The sequence below is a fragment of the Hydra viridissima genome, unplaced genomic scaffold, assembly GCF_058129835.1.
Source record: "Hydra viridissima isolate aposymbiotic clone 2 unplaced genomic scaffold, HvirCarnegie_v1 scaffold_3, whole genome shotgun sequence".
NCBI lineage: Eukaryota > Metazoa > Cnidaria > Hydrozoa > Anthoathecata > Hydridae > Hydra > Hydra viridissima.
This window is the reverse complement of record NW_028324302.1, coordinates 19,045,001-19,066,085: the sequence shown is the minus strand read 5'-3', so window position 1 is coordinate 19,066,085 and position 21,085 is coordinate 19,045,001. Positions and strand designations below refer to the sequence as shown.

The 21,085-nt window shown below is 29.7% G+C and overlaps 5 protein-coding genes across 8 annotated transcripts in view; 2 read left to right on the top strand and 3 right to left on the bottom strand.

The window, feature by feature from the left end:
• The first annotated feature begins 564 nt into the window (after positions 1 to 564).
• On the top strand, positions 565 to 3,372 carry LOC145180548 (uncharacterized). Of its 2 annotated transcripts, XM_080055454.2 has the most exons (5): positions 565 to 763; positions 1,018 to 1,104; positions 1,190 to 1,309; positions 1,423 to 1,506; positions 3,077 to 3,372. In XM_080055454.2, the coding sequence occupies exons 1-5, from the start codon at positions 694 to 696 to the stop codon at positions 3,259 to 3,261; spliced, it is 546 nt and encodes a 181-aa protein (XP_079911580.2). In that variant the 5' UTR covers positions 565 to 693; the 3' UTR covers positions 3,262 to 3,372. The 2 variants fall into 2 exon arrangements, with proteins under 2 accessions (XP_079911580.2, XP_089939284.1); XM_090083158.1 differs by lacking the exon at positions 1,190 to 1,309.
• Positions 3,373 to 3,630: 258 nt separating this feature from the next.
• LOC149891313 (uncharacterized) lies at positions 3,631 to 5,193 on the bottom strand. Its single transcript, XM_090082976.1, has 2 exons — positions 4,893 to 5,193; positions 3,631 to 4,497 (listed from the first exon to the last, which is right to left on the bottom strand). The coding sequence occupies exon 2, from the start codon at positions 4,342 to 4,344 to the stop codon at positions 3,757 to 3,759; it is 588 nt and encodes a 195-aa protein (XP_089939102.1). The 5' UTR covers positions 4,345 to 4,497; positions 4,893 to 5,193; the 3' UTR covers positions 3,631 to 3,756.
• Positions 5,194 to 5,433: 240 nt separating this feature from the next.
• LOC145202234 (DNA replication complex GINS protein SLD5-like) lies at positions 5,434 to 9,287 on the bottom strand. Of its 2 annotated transcripts, XM_090081907.1 has the most exons (8): positions 9,192 to 9,287; positions 8,989 to 9,075; positions 8,157 to 8,213; positions 6,809 to 6,862; positions 6,606 to 6,694; positions 6,403 to 6,491; positions 6,245 to 6,320; positions 5,434 to 6,145 (listed from the first exon to the last, which is right to left on the bottom strand). In XM_090081907.1, the coding sequence occupies exons 1-8, from the start codon at positions 9,270 to 9,272 to the stop codon at positions 6,049 to 6,051; spliced, it is 630 nt and encodes a 209-aa protein (XP_089938033.1). In that variant the 5' UTR covers positions 9,273 to 9,287; the 3' UTR covers positions 5,434 to 6,048. The 2 variants fall into 2 exon arrangements, with proteins under 2 accessions (XP_089938033.1, XP_089938034.1); XM_090081908.1 differs by lacking the exons at positions 8,989 to 9,075; positions 9,192 to 9,287 and having other exon boundaries at positions 6,794 to 6,862.
• LOC149891312 (uncharacterized) lies at positions 9,283 to 16,922 on the bottom strand. 2 transcript variants are annotated; one of them, XM_090081909.1, is made up of 2 exons: positions 16,395 to 16,535; positions 9,283 to 10,038 (listed from the first exon to the last, which is right to left on the bottom strand). In XM_090081909.1, exons 1-2 carry the CDS (start codon positions 16,498 to 16,500, stop codon positions 9,695 to 9,697), a joined length of 450 nt encoding a protein of 149 aa, XP_089938035.1. In that variant the 5' UTR covers positions 16,501 to 16,535; the 3' UTR covers positions 9,283 to 9,694. The 2 variants fall into 2 exon arrangements, with proteins under 2 accessions (XP_089938035.1, XP_089938036.1); XM_090081910.1 differs by lacking the exon at positions 16,395 to 16,535 and adding an exon at positions 16,816 to 16,922 and having other exon boundaries at positions 9,431 to 10,038.
• A 3,364-nt stretch (positions 16,923 to 20,286) lies between these two features.
• LOC149891311 (uncharacterized) overlaps positions 20,287 to 21,085 on the top strand; it is a 2,355-nt gene continuing 1,556 nt past the window's right edge. Inside the window, exon 1 of the mRNA XM_090083312.1 lies at positions 20,287 to 21,085. This exon is cut by the window's right edge and continues 231 nt beyond it. Within this exon, the coding sequence (XP_089939438.1) occupies positions 20,436 to 21,085 (650 nt within the window). The 5' untranslated portion in view covers positions 20,287 to 20,435.

The window sequence follows — 21,085 nt, the reverse complement described above, 5'->3', positions numbered from 1 at the left end:
TACACAGGGTTTTCTCAAATATACCGAAAAATATCGTTTGATCAGAGAGTCTTTTTGCATCTATCAAAGATTGGTTTCGAATTATCAATTAGATTATTTCTATTCAGTGCTACATATATAAATCCTGATGCTTCATAATATTTTTCACTGCATGTACAGAGCTTCTTAACAATTTAAGTGCGTTGATAGTGTGTTTGATTATTTCTATCAACACATGCGAATCTAGCGAAGTTAATGCAACATTTTAAAAATAAAACAAATCGGAATCTTCCTTTTTTAGCTAATAAAGAATATTATTTTAGTTTATATTTTTAGTATTTTTATCATAACTTTTTAATTTATGAGTGATACACAAAGACTTGTCGAGAGAGTTAGTGATGCCCGGATCAACTTACTCTGATGGGCCTCATGAGTTCAGGGACTAGAAAGGGGAAAAGGGGAAAGCTTACCGGTCGCCATTTTTTTATGCTTAATTTTATTTGTTTGTTTTTATTTTTTCGTGTCATAATGTTAAGGTTTTTAAAAATTATCTTTCCTATTTATCTATTAAAAAAAAAAAAGTCTTAAAAAAAAAAGATACCTCGCTCTACGTTTGGACAATCCCATCAACCCACCCACTCAAACCCTCTTCGACGGACCTGGATACACGTGACATTTTGTCAATGAAGTCGTTGTAAATTATGTTGCAGTTCGATGGTTTTTTTTTCTTATCGGTTACAAACTAAACATACCACCAAAATGCATTTTGTTTTAAATTGGGGAGGTATTATTTTATAATTTAACTTTGTTTTTAATACTTAAATAAAGTAATACTAAAAAGTTTGATACAAAGTTTTGTTTTTTAACCCTCTCATATCTTAAAATTTATTATCGATATTTTATTTTAGAGTTTTTTATTAAATTTTACTTTTTTATTTACTATTTTCTATATATTATTTTTTCTATGTAATTTCTCTCTAGGTATTTTTTTTTCTATATACTATTGCAATAATGGTTTTAATATTTTGTCCTAATTAGATGCAAAGTCACTAATCTTAAATTCTAATTGCAAGTACAAAATACTTCTTGAAAAAATAAAAAGCGACTGCGGCTGCAACGTTGATGGTAGTTTATTTGTTTTTCAATTTTGACAACTTTTTTATTTATTAACTACTTTTTTAAGAAAACTGGATTAAGAGGATATTTTTAGATATTGTAGACATTGCAGATATGCAAGCCGTAGTTCAAAAGCTGTGTGATAAACCAGACGAGAACTACGCAACTGAAATCATTCAGCCGAGAGCAAGTTACATTCTTATAAAAGTTTTAAGTAAAAAAACAACTATTTAAAAAAGTTAAACTTTTTTTTTCTTTTTTTCTTTATTGAAAAAAAAAATTAAATCGACAATTTAAACAAATGCATCTTAAATGTAACATTTTTAGAACGGTTTGACGATAATGGTCAGTTTTACAAAGAGTATTTTCCAATGTTAAACGGTTTGGAAACCTCAAATCCGGAATTCATTAGTGAGTATTTAAATCCGGAATTCATTAGTGAGTATTTAATGTGCCAACCTTCAGTCAGTATTTTGAGAAAGAAATTGCGCGTGTGCAGTTTGTATCGATCATTCCAGAAAAAATTTTTTGGAAAAATTTCTAGTTGAAATTTTTCCAAAAAATTTTGAGCTTTTTATAACTTTTCCAACGAAAAAATTTGCAAATGTCACAAAATTTTAATCAACAACAAAAATGTAAGGGTAACACAAATATAGTGAAGAGTAAGGGTAACACAAATATAGTGAAAAGTAGAGATTGAACGTGATGTGATCTTTATTCATTCACGACCTTTTGCGAATATTCGTGAATGATCATTTAGATAAGAAAAATAGAGATGTCGCGATTCATGATCGCTAGCAATCGTGAAATTTCGGTACAATAAATTGATAATCTCATAAAATTTCAGAGTAATCGTAAACTTTGATCTATTACATTTTACAATCTCAGTTACTTATCACTAATTTACGAGTTCACGATCTTTTACGATGAATCAAAGTCGCTCAATATATTTGATGAGTTCAAGACGTTCCACAATAACTAAACTAACTCTATAGTAATTGATAAATAAATGGCTAACATCAGAGAAAGCTAATATCTCCATATTTTAAAATTTTTCAATAAAAGCAAAAACATGATTGAAAATTGACCGAGAGAAATAGTTCGTCTATATAAATAAACGGTGTAATAACCTTGGGTTCCATTTCTATTGCAAAGAAAGCCCCTTAAAATGGTGATAACTGATTATAAGCCATTTAAAAATCAGGCAAGGTTTTCCTTCTCAAATTCAACTTTAGATTTTCAAACTTTTTTAAAGCAATCAGTCCACCACCCTCCAGGTTTATTAAAGTATGATTCTGACTTTGCAAATCTATTAAATAATAATTTTGCTCTAAATGTTTTTAAATTTTTGCACAAATTATCTTGTATATATGCAAGTACATACAAGTTAGTAGATACAATTTACGATATTAAAAAAAAAAAAAAAAAAAAAATTATTAGCAAATAATAATAATGATCCTCTTGTAAGGAAAGCACTTTGTATAAAAAACTAACTGCGATTTTGCTTGAGCACAAATTCGAGTGCATGCACAAATATATCAGGTCAATATATTTTTGTCAATATCAGGTCAATGTATTTGGTCAATAAATCTAAAATACATATACTGAGAGGTATATGTATTTTAGATTTATTGACCAAACTAATGATAATAACGAATATAAATGACTACATACCATTTAAGGAATGTAGTTACTTCCCTAAAGAATAACATTTTTGTCGTGTTTAATATTCTTCCGTATAATTAGATAAATCATGATTTTTACAATGTAGAAATTGCTATTTATAAAAGGCAGCATATGAAAAAGCAGCACATGAATTGTTTCTATGAGCAGTTAAATCAAAATATCAACTTACTACTAACTTCTTTACAAATTATCTTTAGTGAAGATTGGCCCTAGGTTATCTCTTTGTTTGTCAGAAAACAACGAATAGAAAATGTATTCGAAATTATTCTTTAAGAACTTAAAATCAATTTTATAGATCGATTGTCAAGTCGAAAAGTAAATCCCGACGCATACGGTAAAGATGGAAGCAAGGACGCGAGAGAGCGAGCGGGAAACAGTAAAAACAAAGGAGCTAGTCGAATGAACAGCTCTAAGCTTGTTAAAGATTCGAATTCAAATTTAACGGGACAGTCAACTCGTAAAACTGCAACTCGGCAATGAATATATTTGTAGCTACAAATTGTTTTTCTTTTCAAATACACCAGATAAATGTTTTGCGAAAGACAATTATCTGTTGATTCAACCCGCTAATATCAACTAGTTAATAAACGTTATCCTTAGAGACCGCCGATTCGTTACTGTTTATCGGTTTGCGGATTGTGCACCGAATTAACTATGCTAAACGGTTCAAATTACTTACGGATTGATTTGATCCGAAAATAATTTATCGGAAAAAAATTCGTTAAAATTTTTTCGGATTTTTTTTTCGGATTGCAATCCGATTCGATACTTTCGGATCGGATTGCAATTCGAAAAACTTTTTTCGAATTGGAATCCGAACCGAAATTATTTTTACGGATTTATACGGGTTCAGAATAAAAAATCCTTTTGAAATAAGATTCATTTTTATTTATTTATAATATTCAAATATACAATGAAACGAAATGATTTCCTTGTTAAGAAATAAAAAAAAGTCAAAATCACACTGAAAGTTAATCATTTTCCAAATTCATTTCCTGGCCACACAATGTCTTGAATTTTACTGAGTTGCTTAGTGTTTTCTTTCATATATACCAACATCTCAACCTTTGAGATTGAAAGATTGGTTCTTCTAGAGCTGTATATATTCCCTGCTGTTGAGAAAACTCTTTCAGATGTTGATGATGCAGCAGGTATACAGAGATTTTTTCTGGCCAGCCTTGACATTATTGGGTAAATATACTGGTTTTGTTTCCAGAATTCCAGTACATTTGTATTTGCTAGAACTGGTTTTGAATTCAAATACCCCTCAATTTCAGCAGAAATGGCTTTCTTGGTGCTTGTTTCACCTCCAGGATTAATGTAACCTGCACCAAACACTTTCTTCCTCAGTTGTTCAGTGAAATCAAAGTCGTCATCATCTTCATCATCCAACATTGAAGGGGAAGGAGTGCTTTGGCTGGCCAAAATTTCTTTTCTTGACAGTTCTTTCATAGCTTTCTTTCCTGCAGTTTTGACTACTTCAAATTTTCCCCCCTCATCCACAAAGCACATGCTCTTCCTGTTAGGATTTAAAAAATGAGCAATAGAGAATTCAATATTCATCAACTCCCCTTCGAATCTTTTGTTTAGATCTTTATTGAATTAGTGAGCAAGCTCTAATGACACCTCGGTTTTTGGCTTGACACAGGCCTTATATTTTGCCTTGTTTTCCTCCACCTTGTTGAAGAATTCTCAAATATTAGATAGCTTAGGCATCTGAAAAGAAGAAAAAAATGAAATAACATAAAAATGGAATAAATCAGATTGAGTTTTTCCTTTATATTTGTCTTAATAAAAAATGATATTTTTGAGGCATGCATAAAGCTTTCAATAAAAGAACTAATTATTTAAAGGTTATTTGCCTTAATTGTTGAAATGAACGTAACAACTTTTCAAACTAGTTTTTATCTCTATTTTTATTTCTACTAATATTTAAGTAGAAGAAACATAACAATATAAATTTTATAGGACCAATCCACTAATTGAAGCAATCCGCAAAGCGAAATAATTCGCAAAGGAATTTGATCCACAAAAAAAAAAAAAAAAAACCGCAAAAATTTAGCTTGAAATATTCTTAACTTTTAAATCAAGATAAGATAATAATGGCTTACCGTAATAAATGTAAGTAAAGAATAGTAGACTTGATCTGTTGAACGAATTGTTGTAGGTTAAGATTTCCAAATAGGACTGATTGAAAATAAAAAAGAAATCCACTATTTATAGGACGCGCATATAATAAAAATGTAATTTTTTTGAACCACACCATTTAATGGTGACGCGAACGGAACGCGATTCGTATAATTCGCTAAGCGAATTAAAGTTAAATTGATTCGTAAAAGTTTTTCGGATTAATAATCCGAACAGCAAAGAGAATCCGCAAAAAAAAAATTCGCTAGTGGTTCGTAAATTAGTTTTCGGATTGTTAATCCGAAAAATTTTTACGAACTGACTGTTTTAATCCGCAAAATAAGTCGGATTGGCTTTTTGCGGATTTTACGAATCGAATCAGCGGTGCCTAGTTATCCTATTTAAAACATGCTTGATGACATCGTAATAAAAAAACACGAATCTTTTTCATTACTTGAAAGTTTGCTGATGAAGTGACAAAATAACTCAGTGACAACATAACTCGTTATTAACAACTCAAAAACATTTAAAATGTTGTCAAAAAGCATGTGTAAGCCGACAATCTGTTTTTTTTTTTTTAAAGTCCAAAATATTTTAAAATAGTTTTACAACAAAATACTCATTATGAGCAATTATTTCAAGTATTACAACCAAAAGCCGTTACAAAAGCTTCGAGTCTGCCACACATTTAAGAACACTCATTTATCATAACCAAAAATCGTGATTTCCACCCAGTATACACTCTAGAGAAAAAACCTGAGCTAACCAATAAAAGCTGACATCACTAAAATGTGTTGGTCTATGTTATCATCGATCATCGTAAAATACGTTAAAAATAACAAGTATAGCAAGCATCAAATAAATATGTTAATATATGTTAATATATGCAAGTGTTAAAAGTAGTTGTTTAGTTTCTTTCTCAATACATTGAACGTCTTTGAAATTTGTTAAAACAATTCTTCATTACTAACTATTTTTAGACTTGTCGTTTATAAGCGAACATATTTGTTTTTGACCGAACACAATTGTTTATAACGAACACAATAGTTTATATTCGAACACGATTTCTTAGACTTCTCACTGAGTACTTTTTAGGCCAAAATTGTTTTTTCGACATGAAAATATTAGTGGCAGTATAAATCATAGCAATGAAACGACGCCACTCTCAACAAGAGCTGCCACAGCTTTGAAACGAACTATATGCTGCGATCCAACTTCCAGATCTAAAGGATCTTCTCTATAAAAGAGAGAGGGAGAAAAAAAAAAGGAATATCGGTAAAATAATTCCAAACTGCACATTTTTATTTAAGCTGTCTGAACATTAGGAAGCACTTACTCTGGATCAATTAGCACTTGATCTTGCTTCTTGTTGACTCGAATGAACATGTATTCATCAAGATTCGGCCGAGGAGCTGCAACAAGACGAAGGAGACAGTAAACGAAAATTGCAACAAACTCCTCAACCAAAATTTTAAAATTTCTAAAGCTCCTTACTTGTTTTCGTTCTTTCGATGGTTTGCATATTTACTGGCATGTGATCGAGCGCTAATACGTTTAGGTGTTTCTGAGTGCTGTCTGCAAAACTGAAATGATTAAAATGCAAAAAATTTACTAAGTTCAGATGAAGGTGAAAATCCTCAATCATAATAAAAAATGTTTTCAAAAAATAAACTGCTTTTGTAACATAAAAAACTCACGACTTAGCGTAGGCAAGCTCGTCTGGTGATAGTTTTGAAGTCTCACTTAGAGCTTCCATCTCTAATACGTGAACAACGTTGTTTTCAATCTGAACAACGGGAAAAAAATTAGCTTTTCTTGACGCCTGCAACCAACTTATTTTGGTTTTAACGCTAATTATCGCAAGTTACACAAGAATTTATGGCACCTGTTAAAACGTTACCTTCTTCAAGCGCTCTCTAAGATAGCTGGCGATAATAAATTTCACTCTTTCAAGCTAAAATCAGAAAGAACCTTTATCCTCAATCTCAGAAAACCTGACCATAGCCAAAAACAATATTTTAGAATTTTAAACTATAATAATTATAATTGGCATTTAAAAAGATTCAAAATTGGCATTTAAAAGATTTTTAAGTTGTAAAAATGAACAGATAAACTTTAAAAGAGTTTCACTTCGAGAGAACATCGGCTTTAAAGAATAAAAAATGTTTTTTGCGCAATCAAAAAATCTAACACAATGCAAGCATTTTTACATGAGATTGTCATTTGAAAAACATGTTTAAAAAAATATAAAATTAATAAATTTAGCTAAACACTTATGTCACTTTTGGAAATTACCCCGAATTTAATCATTACTAATCATTAAGTAAGCTAACAATATTAGAGACTAGAAATTTGAAACGAGCCAAGCTGAGCTTAAAAAGCTTGCATATGTTAAATTGTTTTTTATCTTGCAACTTTATTCTGATTTGAGCTCATTTCAGTTTTGATTACAAAAATTTTAATCAGACACAAGGTTATCAAAGCTTTAGTTTTTTTTGTAAAACCTTTAAAAATTTTAAAGATTTTTAAGGCAATACTCCAATACTTCAATCAATTAGTTTAAATTTTGTCTTTTATTTTTAGAAAATAAAATTTGAATTTCAAACTGTTGCAGTTTGAGAAAAGCAACAAAGTGGTTTAACTGGAAATGTTTTAAGACAATTTTTTGATTTTTCGAACATTTTCTATTAGAATTTGATTTTGATTGGTGGCAATCAAAAAAATGGCAATACTTAACATGATGAGAAACAGCTTGTATACTCTGTTACAATCAAGATGTCGTTTTTCAGTAACAACCAGGTTTTCTAGACTACACTGTACTTTTAAGAAGTTTTTTTTTTTGCACTGTTTTTTGTACTTTGTTTCTAAATTGCGCTGTGTTTCTAAAGAATTTTTTAATATTATTTTGATACAATTGGAATGTTTATGCAGATGAGTAATTTTTTCTGGTAAACTTAACATAACCAATGACTAAAATATTGTCTAAATAGAAGCCTTGTAAATTTTTTGGCTACTACAAATTTAAATTAACTAGAAAAAAAAAAAAGCATCATAAATTAAAAGAACATATTAAGTTCCACTTTCTCTTACTTTGAAAAGATTAATCAGTAAATAAGATCTAAAAGTAAAAGTGTGCACAGGTTTTGATAAAATCAAAGTACGAGTTAAAATATACTTTTTCAAAAGAAAAAGAGATCTGGGTTTAAATATGCTAAATATGAAAAACAGAAAAAATTAAAAACTTTTACTTCAACTTTTTGCAAAGTGCATTCTAAACTTTTGTCTTTGCGATCAAATCCAGCTTCCTATAATAAAAAAAAACATGAACAATGATTTTTCATTTAAAAATGATGAATAAAAATAATTGAAACCCCCCCCCTTTTTTTTTTTAAATTTCTGGATTGCTACGTTCTAAAAACTAGCATTTGGTTTTCCCTTAACAACAAATAGAGTAATAAAAATTTTTACAATAATTCATGTTTAGACTTACAAAGTTTTAAATTTCGATTAGATTTTATATATCAATAGGATAGATTAAACATTGCATACCTATTGTAAATAAATCACCCTTGAGAATATTGCATGATATTGCTTAATATTGCGTGATATTGCATGATATTGCGTGATATTGCAATAAAACTTCTTAAACTTAAACTTCTTAAACTCAAAAGTTACGAGTAAATTTATGCATGCATATCAATTTACATATGCAAATAAATTTACATGCAGATAAGTTTGTCACATCAAAAACCTTTGCTCTTCTAAATCCATAAGACTGGAAAACTTGATTTAACTTATAAATCTGATGTAAAGGTTCATTCTTTAAAGAAAAAACCAAAAATGCTTAATCTATTGCAGGGTTTCTTGATCTTTTTTGTGCCATGCCACACCTGAAGCCTTTCTGAAGTTCTTATGTACTCTATGTAAAATAAACTTTTATTATTCAAAAATTGAATTGATTATTGAGTAAAATGGGGAGATGAAAGGTTTACAGGTAACTTCATAAATTTTACAAAATAGAAGTTTAAACAAAAACAAAATGGATGCGACAGATAATTTATTGATTGTTTATAAACTGACCAGTTCTTTGACTTGAGATAACATACATTCAATAAGCTCACTTCTTGACTCTAAAAGTTCAGGTGAAAATTTTTCGTTCAACCAAGCCTTAAAGAAATGTGACAAATATGTAACAATATGTGAAAATAAGTACAAGAAAAAAGAATGGAAAAAAGTAAATAAAAAAACTAAGAAATGATATATATAAATAAACTCTTTAAAACCTCAAGTATTTTTTCATAGACTTCTTTTGCAGTAACCTCAATTTCCTCATCACTGTTGCCTTCTTCAAAAAAATCACTCATGAATATTTATGTCAGCTAGAAAAATGACAACACAAAAAGCACTAAACCATTGTTATACAAAGATAAACTTTACACAATATATTATACATAAGATATGTGTGTGTGTGTGTATATATTGCTTAATAAAATTTTTAAAATTTTTAATAAGAATTGTTATGAAAGGCATTAAAGATGCTTACAAAACTCTCTGCTGAATACTAATTTCATTTAAAAACATTAAAATAAAAAATAAAAACTATTTCCTTATCATGGAAATCTATTGAAATGTATGGAAATCTATTGAAATGTTGTAATGAAATCTAGTTTTATCAAAATGATATCAATGAAAGTTTTAATGAAAATTTTAATGAAAATTTTTTTGCCAAAGTATTTGTTGTACTGACATTTTTTGTTGAAATGTTTTACTCTTAAACAAACTGGTATCAGTTACATCCTTGTACAGTTACAACAAGTGTACGTGGTCCACCATGATCACGATGCTCACACAACCAGAGGCCTTGCCATGTTCCCAAATTAAGCTTACCATCAGTTACAGGTATTGAAAGGGAAGCACCTAATAAGCTTGTTTTGGCATGTGCTGGCATATCGTCAGGACCTTCTGTAGTATGAGTATAAGGTGCATTTTCTGGGACAAGTCTATTTAAAATCATTTCCATATCAGCTCGTACATCATCATCCCAGCATTCATTCAATGACAAACTTGCAGATGTATGCTTCAATAGAACTGTACAAGTTCCAATTTTTATATTGCGGAGAAATGAGAGCTCTAAATCAGTAAATTAGATGTTAGACATATTTTTAAATATAAAACTCAGAAGTACAAAAGTTAAATTCCATTTTCAACTTTTTTATTGCTTGCTGCTGAAATCTCTTTTTTTTTTTTCTTTTTTTCTTTTTTCATTCTTTATATCTTTGTTAATTTTAGCAAAATCAAGATTATTGTTGCTTTTCACATTTTCTTGTTGATCGGTTGATGGCCAGAGTACAAAAAACTTACAACTGAATTTTTAAGCATTGAGAAAACAGCACAGCCATCAGAAAAACTAGAACTTTTGCAAAACAATGACATAGTATATATATATATATATATATATATATATATATATATATATATATATATATATATATATATATATATATATATAAGAACCCCGCAAAGTGATTTCAAAAAAATTATTCCAATTTTCCAAATCATTTCTCAGTTTTTTAGTTTTTTAAAAATATAGTACTAAGAAGTTGATAAAACATTTCTATTTGCAAAATCTCAGCAGTGAAAGGTAGATTTGTAATATAAAGAACAGGATGAATTGCTGATTAATAACACAAAGTGAAAAAAAACCCATTAGTTTTTTCCTTTAAACTTTCCAATCAATTTTTTTAAATTTAGCTTTTGTAGTAATAATTTTAAATTTTCTATTTTTGTAAATGACTGCAAATTAAAAAGGAAAGTGTGTTTTTTATCTCACTCCAAATTACAAATGCATTCAAATGAATCAGTAAATGTTTTGAAAATAGTGAAACATTCTGGCAATCTAAACAGAAATAAAATTTTGATTGCAATAAAAAATATCTCATCTCTGGAGTCTTTTAGAACAAGACCATAGAAAATTCAATGGAAAAACAGCTATTAAGTGCGCAGCTGTTAAAAAAATAAAAAAAGTTTTAACCACATACTTTATTCAACATCTAATTGATACAGCTGTGAAAAAAAAAAAGAATTTTCATGCAATGCTAAAAAAAGAATGATTTTGCTGTGTATCATAGAAGGTAGAAGACCATTTGTGACAGATCTGACTTCTTCATTTCATGTTCAATGCTCACTCTAGGTGAACATCATCCACTGGACCCTATCACTTTATTTCAATAACTATGTGTTATGGTAAATGATCTTTACAAAAGATTCCAACAAAGTATGAAAATACAGTTTCTCTTCAAGCTTATCCTCACCTTTTTTCTTATTTCTACCCACCACTTTTTTTCATCTTCATGAGTTTTAGAATCATGCTGCTTATCAGTTAAACATATTAAACTGATAAATGCTAGACTTGTAGCTACTTCCACTACAGAAATTACAAGATATTTTAGTAGCTTCAGATATTGCATTTAAAATAGAAAAAAACTGTTGCTAATAATTGCAGTTGTGCTTCAATTAGACAAAGCGGTGGCAATTTTACAGTTTTTTCTCAGTATACACTCAACTGTTGCAAATTCCATGTAATCAAGATTTTAAAAAATTCACCCCAGTACTTTAGCCAACATATTAAAACACTGCAGAAATCTGATATAATTTTAGTGTGTAAAATTTTGTGTAAAATTAAATTGTATAAATCATGACCTATAATCAACCAATTCTTGTTATATTAATTAAAAAAATTCATTCACTGGATTTTTTTCATTCATCATCATTTGGAAGAGCAACCCTTAAAAGACACCAACAAGGAAAATCTGAATCAAACTTTCCAATGGATGTGGAAATGCTTTTTAATACCATGGTGAACTTACTGGCATGTACTTTTAAAAAATTGATTCTATAGAACTTGCAATAGCTAACTGCATATAGAGAAAAAACAGCATGAAATTGACACCGATTTGTCTAATTGAGGCATAATTGCAATTATTGGCAACAGTTTTTCCTAATTTGTTTCAGATAAGGATGTTGGTTCATTAAAATTTGAAATTATTTCAATTGCTATCTAAAGTTGCAATTAATCATCTTGCTGCCCAAGCCGCAAATTGTTCTTTTGGAAGAATCAAGTCTGTAGGGTGAAGAGTAATTGATAATAACTGTACAGCTTTTCAGAAGAAAACACTAAATGACTGATTTGGGTAAAAATTAATAAAAAGAATTTGATCAAAAAACATTCCAATTTTATTTGCAAATATATATTTTGAAATATAATGTCCTTAAATTACTGATTTGTATCAATTCACTAAACAAGCACTACTTTAATTCCAGATTAGATTTTAAACTAAAAATTGATTTGCAGGGCCCTTATATACATACATACAAAAATACATACATACATACATACATACATACATACATACATATATATGTATATACATATATACATACATATATATATGTATATATATACATATACATATATATATATATATATATATATATATATATATATATATATATATATATATATATATATATATATATATATATATATGTATATATATATATATATATAAATATATATACACACACACACACCGAAAGGCTACAACTATCTTGCACCTTTTTAAAAATTTAATTCAAGCTCAAAAAAACTGGAAAGGAAATTTTTTTAAAAGCTTTTATTTTCTGACAAAATTAACATCACTAATGGTAGAACACATTTATTCAAAAAGCCCTCCTTCACCGTGAATGACAGCCTCAACTCTTGCCCTGAATCTTGAGAAGGTCTTCTTAATTTAGTCCTCTGACATCTTGTTCCATGTTGACTTCACAGAACGTTTTAATGAGTCCAAATTAAGCTGTTGCTAGTTGCAAGCCTCTGCTTCAACATTAGCCCAAATTTAATCCAAAGGATTTAAATTTGGACTGCTGGGAGCCCACTTTTCCTTGAGCAAGAAGTTGAGGGTGTCATTGAGCCAGTTTTGAGTTCCTTTTGAGGTATGACAAGGTGCACCATCTTCGACAAAAACATCTGATGTGTATTGATAGCTGGAAGTACAAATTGTTGTAATATGTCAAGGTATCCATCAGTGTTAAGCTTAAATTCAGAATCAAAGAACACAGGAGGCATCTTTTTGCCATCTGATGTGAACAGTCCATAAACCATCAGCTGACTTGGATGTTTTGAATGCCCAGCACTCCTGATGTGTTCTGAGACATCTCTAGCAGGTTTGGTTGAAATTTAATGGTCATTTCTTCGATTAAAAGTCTTGTCAACTGTGAAGTATTTCTCATCAGAAAAAAGAAGAACTGGCCTGGATTTTTTTAGAAAACTCAGGATTTTCTTGCATCTGTTGTGTCTGAGGGTCTTCAACATCTCTATCAAGAGTTGATTTATTTTTCTGGCTCTTGAATCAGCCTTCAGGTCAATTTTGACAACATTTTTGATAGTGTCTTTAGAAACCTTGAGCTCCTTGGCCATCTTTCTCATTGAACTCACTGGGTTGTAGGTAAACTTGTTTCTGACTTTCTGAATCAGCTCTGGAGTTCTCACTTTACACTTTTGCTGTTTTCTAGGCTTCAGAGGTTGTCCATATGTTTTAAGATTACACTTTACTTGAAAACAGTTGATTTTGAAACTTTTCCGATCCTGACAATTTGCACATTTTTGGGTTTCTAACATAGCCACTACAGCTTCTCTTCTTCCTTGAAAGTTAATTTTTATATGCAAATCTAGGACCAATTATTTCATTTTTCAGTGAAATTTACATTGAGTTACAAATTCAAATGAAAAATTACATCAACAGATGTCTACAAATTTTGACAGGAAATTTAAAAAAAGGTACGCAATAATTGTAGCCACCTGCTTTATATATATATATAGATATGTACACAGACATCACAGAAATTAATAGACACCTTGATAAATATTACTTTTGCTTTTAATTCATGATTAACATTATTTACAGGAAATAATATTATCAAATCAATTTAGATTATTTGACTAAAATGGCATTTAACAATATTGCAACATGCCACAAACCAAAGAAGCATCAGACCTATCTGAATTTTAGTGAGGATTCAACATGAAGGTGTCTTAACCAAGACAAAAAAAATATCTGAAAGCATTTCAATACCCCTTTCTACTGTTAATAGAGTGATCATACAATTCATCAGAGAAGGCAAGGAGTGCATAAAACCTCATCCAGATCCAACGATGAAACATCGATTTTTCAGTAATGACAAGGGGTGCAATTTGGAGTGATAGTCACTCAGAGCTTGTCAAGTGTGTAAGAAACATCAATTTAACCAAATATACAGTAGCGTACAAAAGTTTATAAACAGCTAAAATTTTCAAGTTTTCTTATAACTTTTTGACTCTTCAGTAAAAATAAATGAAATTTTTAACAATTGTTCCTATGTGATTACATACTATAAATTACTCAAAAAAAATGATAACTTGTAACAGAAGGGAGAAATTCAAATTTTATTGAAAACATAATCATGCAAAAGTTGAAAAATTTTCAAAAAAGAGGTACTATTTCTAATTCCTCCACAATACTTAATCACAGCATATTAGTATTTTGTTGGATAGCCTCTAGACTTTAACATTGCTTAACAACAAGGTACAGAGTCAACAAAGTTGATCAGAACATCTATTGGGATATTTGCCCAACAATCCAAAAGCACCTGGAACAAATCATTTTTATTGATCGGTTTTTCGCCTTTCAATTGACAATCAAAATATTCCCAAAGATGTTCTGTTGGATTTAAATCTGAATTTTGAGAAGGCCAGTCCAAAATAAGAATTTTTTTCAAATTGAAAAAATTTTTTAAAGAATTTGCACGGTGCTTTAGATCGTTGTCTTGCTGGAAAATCCAACCACGAGGCATTTTGTCCTTTCCATGTGGCAGCATAACATTTTTGATTATATCTAAATATAATCGATGCATCGATTTGCCTATATTTAGATATAATCGATGCATCAATTTGCATATATTTAGATATAATTGATGCATCAATTTACTGTCAGTCTTGATTCTATTGATCCACTTCATCAGATCAATTATATCTAAATATAATCGATGCGATGAAGTGGACCATTAGAATCACAACTGAAAGATCCCAAACCATTATTTGTCCCCACCAGGTTTAACTGTTGGCATTTGATACTTAGGAGCAAGTCTTTCATCTTTTGAACATCTCATGTACTTGATACCATTGCTACCAAACATACAAAACTTTAATTCGTTACTGAATAAGACTTTTGACCATTCTTTGGAAGTCCAATGTATATGATCTTTTGCAAATTTCAATTGGGGTGAGCGATTATTTGATAATATTAATGGTTTCTTGGCAGGATGATGACCAAACAAATTATGCTGACACAGGCAAGATTTTGTAGTATCTACGCTGCACTTAACAACATATTTATTGCTCAAAATGCTATTTAATTCGACAGCACTTTTACGGGGATCTTGTTTTGATTTTCTTACCAAAGATCTGTCTTGATGTTCTGTAGTTATCTTTGGCCTGCCTGAATGATGCTTGTTTTCAAGTGTCTTTTGGTTTCTATACCTCTCAACTAGCACGCTAATTTTTGATTTAGCCACATCATAAAGCTCAGAAATTTGTTTATAAGGAACCTTCTTCTCTGCAGCAAATATTATTAGATTTTTCTTTTCTCTTGACGGTTACTTTGATTTTCCCATTATTTTTTAATTTCAAGTTAAGTTAAATATCATATCCAATAAATTAATTTTAACATAAATACATTTTTCTTAATGAAATTTTAATTTTCTTAATGGGGTATGGAATTGTTTATAAACTTTTGCACGGTTATGTTTTCAATAAAATTTGAATTTCTTCCTTCCATTACAAGTTATCATTTTTTTGAATAAATCATACTATACAGTCACATTACAGGAATAATTATTAAAAATTTCATTCATTTTTAGTCAAAAGTCATAGAGTTATGGCAAAAAAAACTTGAAAAATTTAGCTGTTTATAATTTTTTGCACGTTACTGTATTTCTATATTACAGAAAGGGCTTTCTCAAGTGATAAAACGAGCAGAATTGACTCCCTAATTATGGAAGACAGAGCTCCATGTCAAACTGCTCAAGCAGCACAAGATTAGTTTAGACAAAATGGGATCAATAAATTTTCATGGTCAAGTCAGTCCCCCGATATGAACCCTATTGAACACTTTTGGGGTATATTAAACCTCAGAAAAAAAAAAAGAAAGCTATCTTATATAGTACTTAATTTGTGACCATTTATAACTACTTTGTAATTAATTTGTATAAATTACTTGTCTAATGAAATAAACAGTTCCTATTATCTATCAATATTATCAATAATATCATACTTCTGTCATGTCTCTCTGTGTGTGTGTGTGTGTGTGTGTGTGTGTGTGTGTGTGTGTGTGTGTGTGTGTGTGTGTGTGTGTGTGTGTTTATATATATATACAAGATCAATTATAATATACCTTTTAATACATTTGTTATCTTGTGTATACCCCTGGACTTTGCAGGGATTACTATTTCAGTTTGATACCAGCAAGTGCCATTGCCACTCCTTACCTGATTTGCCATATATATATATGGTTGGTTTCTATTTTAAAATCTTTAATACAATTTCTGCATACATTTAATTTAATAACTATACAAAAATAGGAAATAGTGTATGTGTGTGTACTAGGGTCGGTCTTTAAAACTTTATTATCTGAACCTCACACATTTAAAAATACTTAAAGTTTGATCAATACTTAAAGCTCAGCAATGACAAAAAATTTTCTCATGTGATGCACATAAAAATCCTAGCCCATTATTTATATAAAATTTCCCAAACATTGTTAACATTACTAATAAGAATTACTTATGTTAAGTAGCGCCTTATGGCCACCTTACTATTTATCAGAAACTCTTTTACCAGTTCTTTATACTCCATCTTGTAAGCAATATTGTGCTTGGTAATTTCACTGTTTTTATCAAATTTTAACTAAACATTGAAAACATAAGAAAATTCTCTAGTAAACCTAGACATAGTAGGTAATATACATAGTATTAAATTATCAAAACGTAATTTTTACAAAGTAGCCTATTTTATTTGTATTCTTTTCTCTTTGTTTATGACACACCTACAGAAGGAGGTGAAGGCATCAAACCGCCATCAGGAAAACAGGTTCTTGGTTATTTTCTATATTACCATAAAAACTAGAATGAAATAGTCCATCTTGCTGCTACCCTTACCATACAAAAAATGGAGAAATTCTGGTGTCGTGGAAAAATTCCAGTCAAGCATCAACAAGACTGATTCATGTAGCTCAAACAACACTTTGGGGAATGTCAAAAGCTGAAAAAAAAACAAGAGTCATCAGACTCAAACTCAAAAGTACAAGACCACATTCTTGACCAAAGTTGTAGAACTCTTTAATACAGCACATGCTGACACCACAGAACTGCTGGCGATCCTGAAGACATGCTCTTCCTGGAGTAGCAGAGAAAGAAGGGAAGACCTGGTTGCATGGTTGGTATTGATAAATTATTATTTGTAGAAAAACAAAATTCAAAAGACACAGAGATTACATCGCTCTCAACTTGAAAAATAGAAATTGATAGAAAGAGTTTAGTTAGAGAGCAGCTGTTGCAATTCAGGGTCAGAAGATATTCAGCTTAAATTTGAAGATGAAAATCCAAGAACAAGCACTTTTACTCCATCACAAACTTCCATTTCTACTCCACCACTAAAGCAAAGACATAAAAATGCAGTGACACCAATGCTTGCTACCAAAATAATTTCTGTTTAAAGATCTGGAATCATGAAAGATTAGGGAAAATTACAAGACTGCAGAAACAATAGCCAAGACTCAGTCACAAATAATCACAGAGAGAGGTATTGCCCTGATACAAGAAGCTGCACAATCTGGGTGATTCAAGAATGCCTTGTAAGTAATTGAATAGAATCAATCAGACTTTCCAGATGCAAAGAAGTCTAATCTTCTTAGAACATGATCAGACTAAAGAGTCCATTTAAAACAGACAGAACTAATTAGCTCTAGTTATAAAAAGTTACCAAAATTTTATTTTATTTGTTAAAAGAAGTACAAGTAATTTTCATGTCAGCTAATATATATATATATATATATATATATATATATATATATATATATATATATATATATATATATATATATATATATATATATATATATATATATATATATGACTAACGCGTAATATTACAACTAGCAATATTGTAAATAGTTAAATATAGTTATTTTACAACAATTAAATAACAAAAAAAAATAATAATAAATTATAAATAACAAATAAATAACAAATACCCTTAGTTAACTAATAAGATTAGCTATATTTAATCTACATTTTGAATTGATGACTATTTAAGGCACATTTATTTAACTAAAGACATTAATCTGACTTAGCATATTTTTAAAAATGCTCAACTCAAACAAGAATATATCCCATTAAAAAACATAGAGCACATTGTTTTATCAAAATAGTTTGATAGCCTGCCGATAGTTCAATAATTCATTTCTTGACCGTTGCCTTTTTTGACCCGGAAACAGCAACCGGACACCAACTGAATAAAGCTTGTTTTTGTTATTTCGTCGCGTTGGTTTGACAAGGTTCCAACTGACGTTTTTGCTAAAATTGACTTAATCATTTTATTGGACTATTTAAATCATGATGAACAAAATAAACTGAAATTTACAACGATATAGCGCAAAACAAGCAAACTGCGAAAGTGCCAAAGTTCTATCTGCAACTTTATTTAACTAATATTTAGTTTGACAAGGTTCTAACTAACAATAACTTCATAATCTCTTGCTGGTTTTTATTAACTAACTATTATGATAGAGAATTTTATACCCAACAAAAATCATATAAAAAATAGGTCTGTAAATCAACAAAAAGTGTTCTAGTTTGACACCGCTGTTGAATAAAATACCATTAAAGCTATTATTTGAAAATTAAAAAAAAATCTTTTTTATAACGTAACTCAAATTGACACCTGTCTCATTGCAAAACAAAATACTGCTTTCGATTAGCATAGAAATAACTATTATAATTCAAAATAAAAGGGGATTTATGAGCTAAAATTATCTTTTTATTTAAAAGTAATGATGTTTTTGCATTAAGAAATTTATAAACTTACCGCAGTAAATGTAAGTACAATTTGCCGCGCCATTCCCTTACGGTAAGTCGATCTAACTATATTTTCCAGTGCCTACCCCAAAAAGTAAGTCAATACTTCTTCATTTTTCTTTACTTATCTACAACGGTTAGTCGATATATGTGCACTTTGGAACGTTGATCTTACAAAGTAGCTTATATTAACTTGTTAAATCAAAAATATCAGTAATATTAAAATTTAAACAACTTGTAGTAAAACGTTTTTGCAGCAATAATAAAAACCAGGCTGCGTAGTTAAAAAAGAAACCAGGAGGAAAACAATTGTAGTGAAAATGCAAATGAAAACTGATGACACGCTGAAAAACAAATTTTTTCAAAAAGGAATTACGCCAATAGATATTTTTTTCATGTAAAAGAAGAAAAAGTCAGTGTTTGAAAAACATTTTATCTAACTACACAGTCAATTTCACATAAACTAGTTTACACAGCTCACAACGTCAAATATATTAAAACAAATATTCCTGCACGAGATCTACGAGTTAAAATCATGAAAGGCAAACGTTCACGGCGCTACTCGACTTTCTCTCCCCCCCCCCCTAATTTTATGATTGATTCTGATAGAGAATTTTATGCTGATTCATAAAAATATTTTAAAAAATGTTCCGGTTTTACTTTTTGACCTTCAAAATGTTATATTGCCTCCGCATGCAAAAATTAGTTTCTTTTTTTATCTGAGAAAGCTAAGCGTGTATAATGTGACAGCTTATTTTTCAACAACCAAAAAAGTATACTGTGCATTATGGACTGAATTAATGGTGGGAAGAAGCGGCAATGGTTCTTACCAGTGCCTTTTGCAAAATTTTGAGTGGTGTGGCAGAGGAAAACGACTTAAGTAACTTAATTACTTGGTGTAACTCCTGCGTTCCTCAAAATCGGAATAGTATATTATCAAATGCTGTGTTACATTTTTAAAGAGACAATCCTAACATTAAGGTGGTCCTATACTAAAAAAAATCAAAAAAATCGATTTTTCAAAAACTGCCTATTCTTGAAGCCCAAACATTCTACATTCTAAATATATAGAGATCATTATAGGGAGTGAATTTAAAAATGCTCTAAAATAGCAAGTTTCACAGTGAAGTTAAATAATTTTCTTAGCAACGGCCTTAGCAACGGGTTGTTTATATTAGAAAATAGGCGTTTTAGAATATTGCGCCATTTACTTTTAGTTTTTGACACTGGTGCCAGTAACTGTTTCATGTTTATTTTCCTAAATAAGCCATGATTTTTAAGTACAATTATTATGTTTACATATATTACTTATAGAAAAATCAGCTTTGAGTTATACTTTGTGCCTCGTGCTTGTTTTTATTATGGGAAAAAATAAATGTGATTCAAATTTAAGAAGGAAAGCAGGTGGTAACAGGATTTTCAAAAAAAAGTACTTTAGAGGAAATCAATTTTCCTCAGCATCAACAGTCAGCATCAATTTAACTTCTAAATTGGAAATCACTAACTCAACTCAATCAAATATCTTGACATCAACATCTTCAAAAAAGTTATCACATAGCAGTAAAAATAGTAATGCAAAAAATAATGATTCAAATAAATTGCCTTCATGCTTTATACTTATTGACACAGACATTTTAAAATCAATTGTTACTTTGATTGGACATTGTCCTCAATGTCATAATAATTCAATTGAAATCTCAACTGATTTATCAAAAAAGAAAGGCTTGGCTGTGTTTTTAAACATTTCTTGTACAACATCTTCGTGCGATTGGAAACAGTCTTTTTATTCTAGCAAAGAGATTGAAAAGCAAGGTCCAGGAATGTCACCATTTGAAATAAATTATACATCTGTTGTTGCCATAAGAGAGATAGGAAAAGGTCATTCTGGTTTGGAAAAATTTTGTGGTCTAATGAACTTACCTCCTCCAATGAACATAAAAGCATTTAATGATATTCAAGATAAAATTCATATGATATGCCAAAGTGTAGCTGATGTGAAAATGAAAAATGC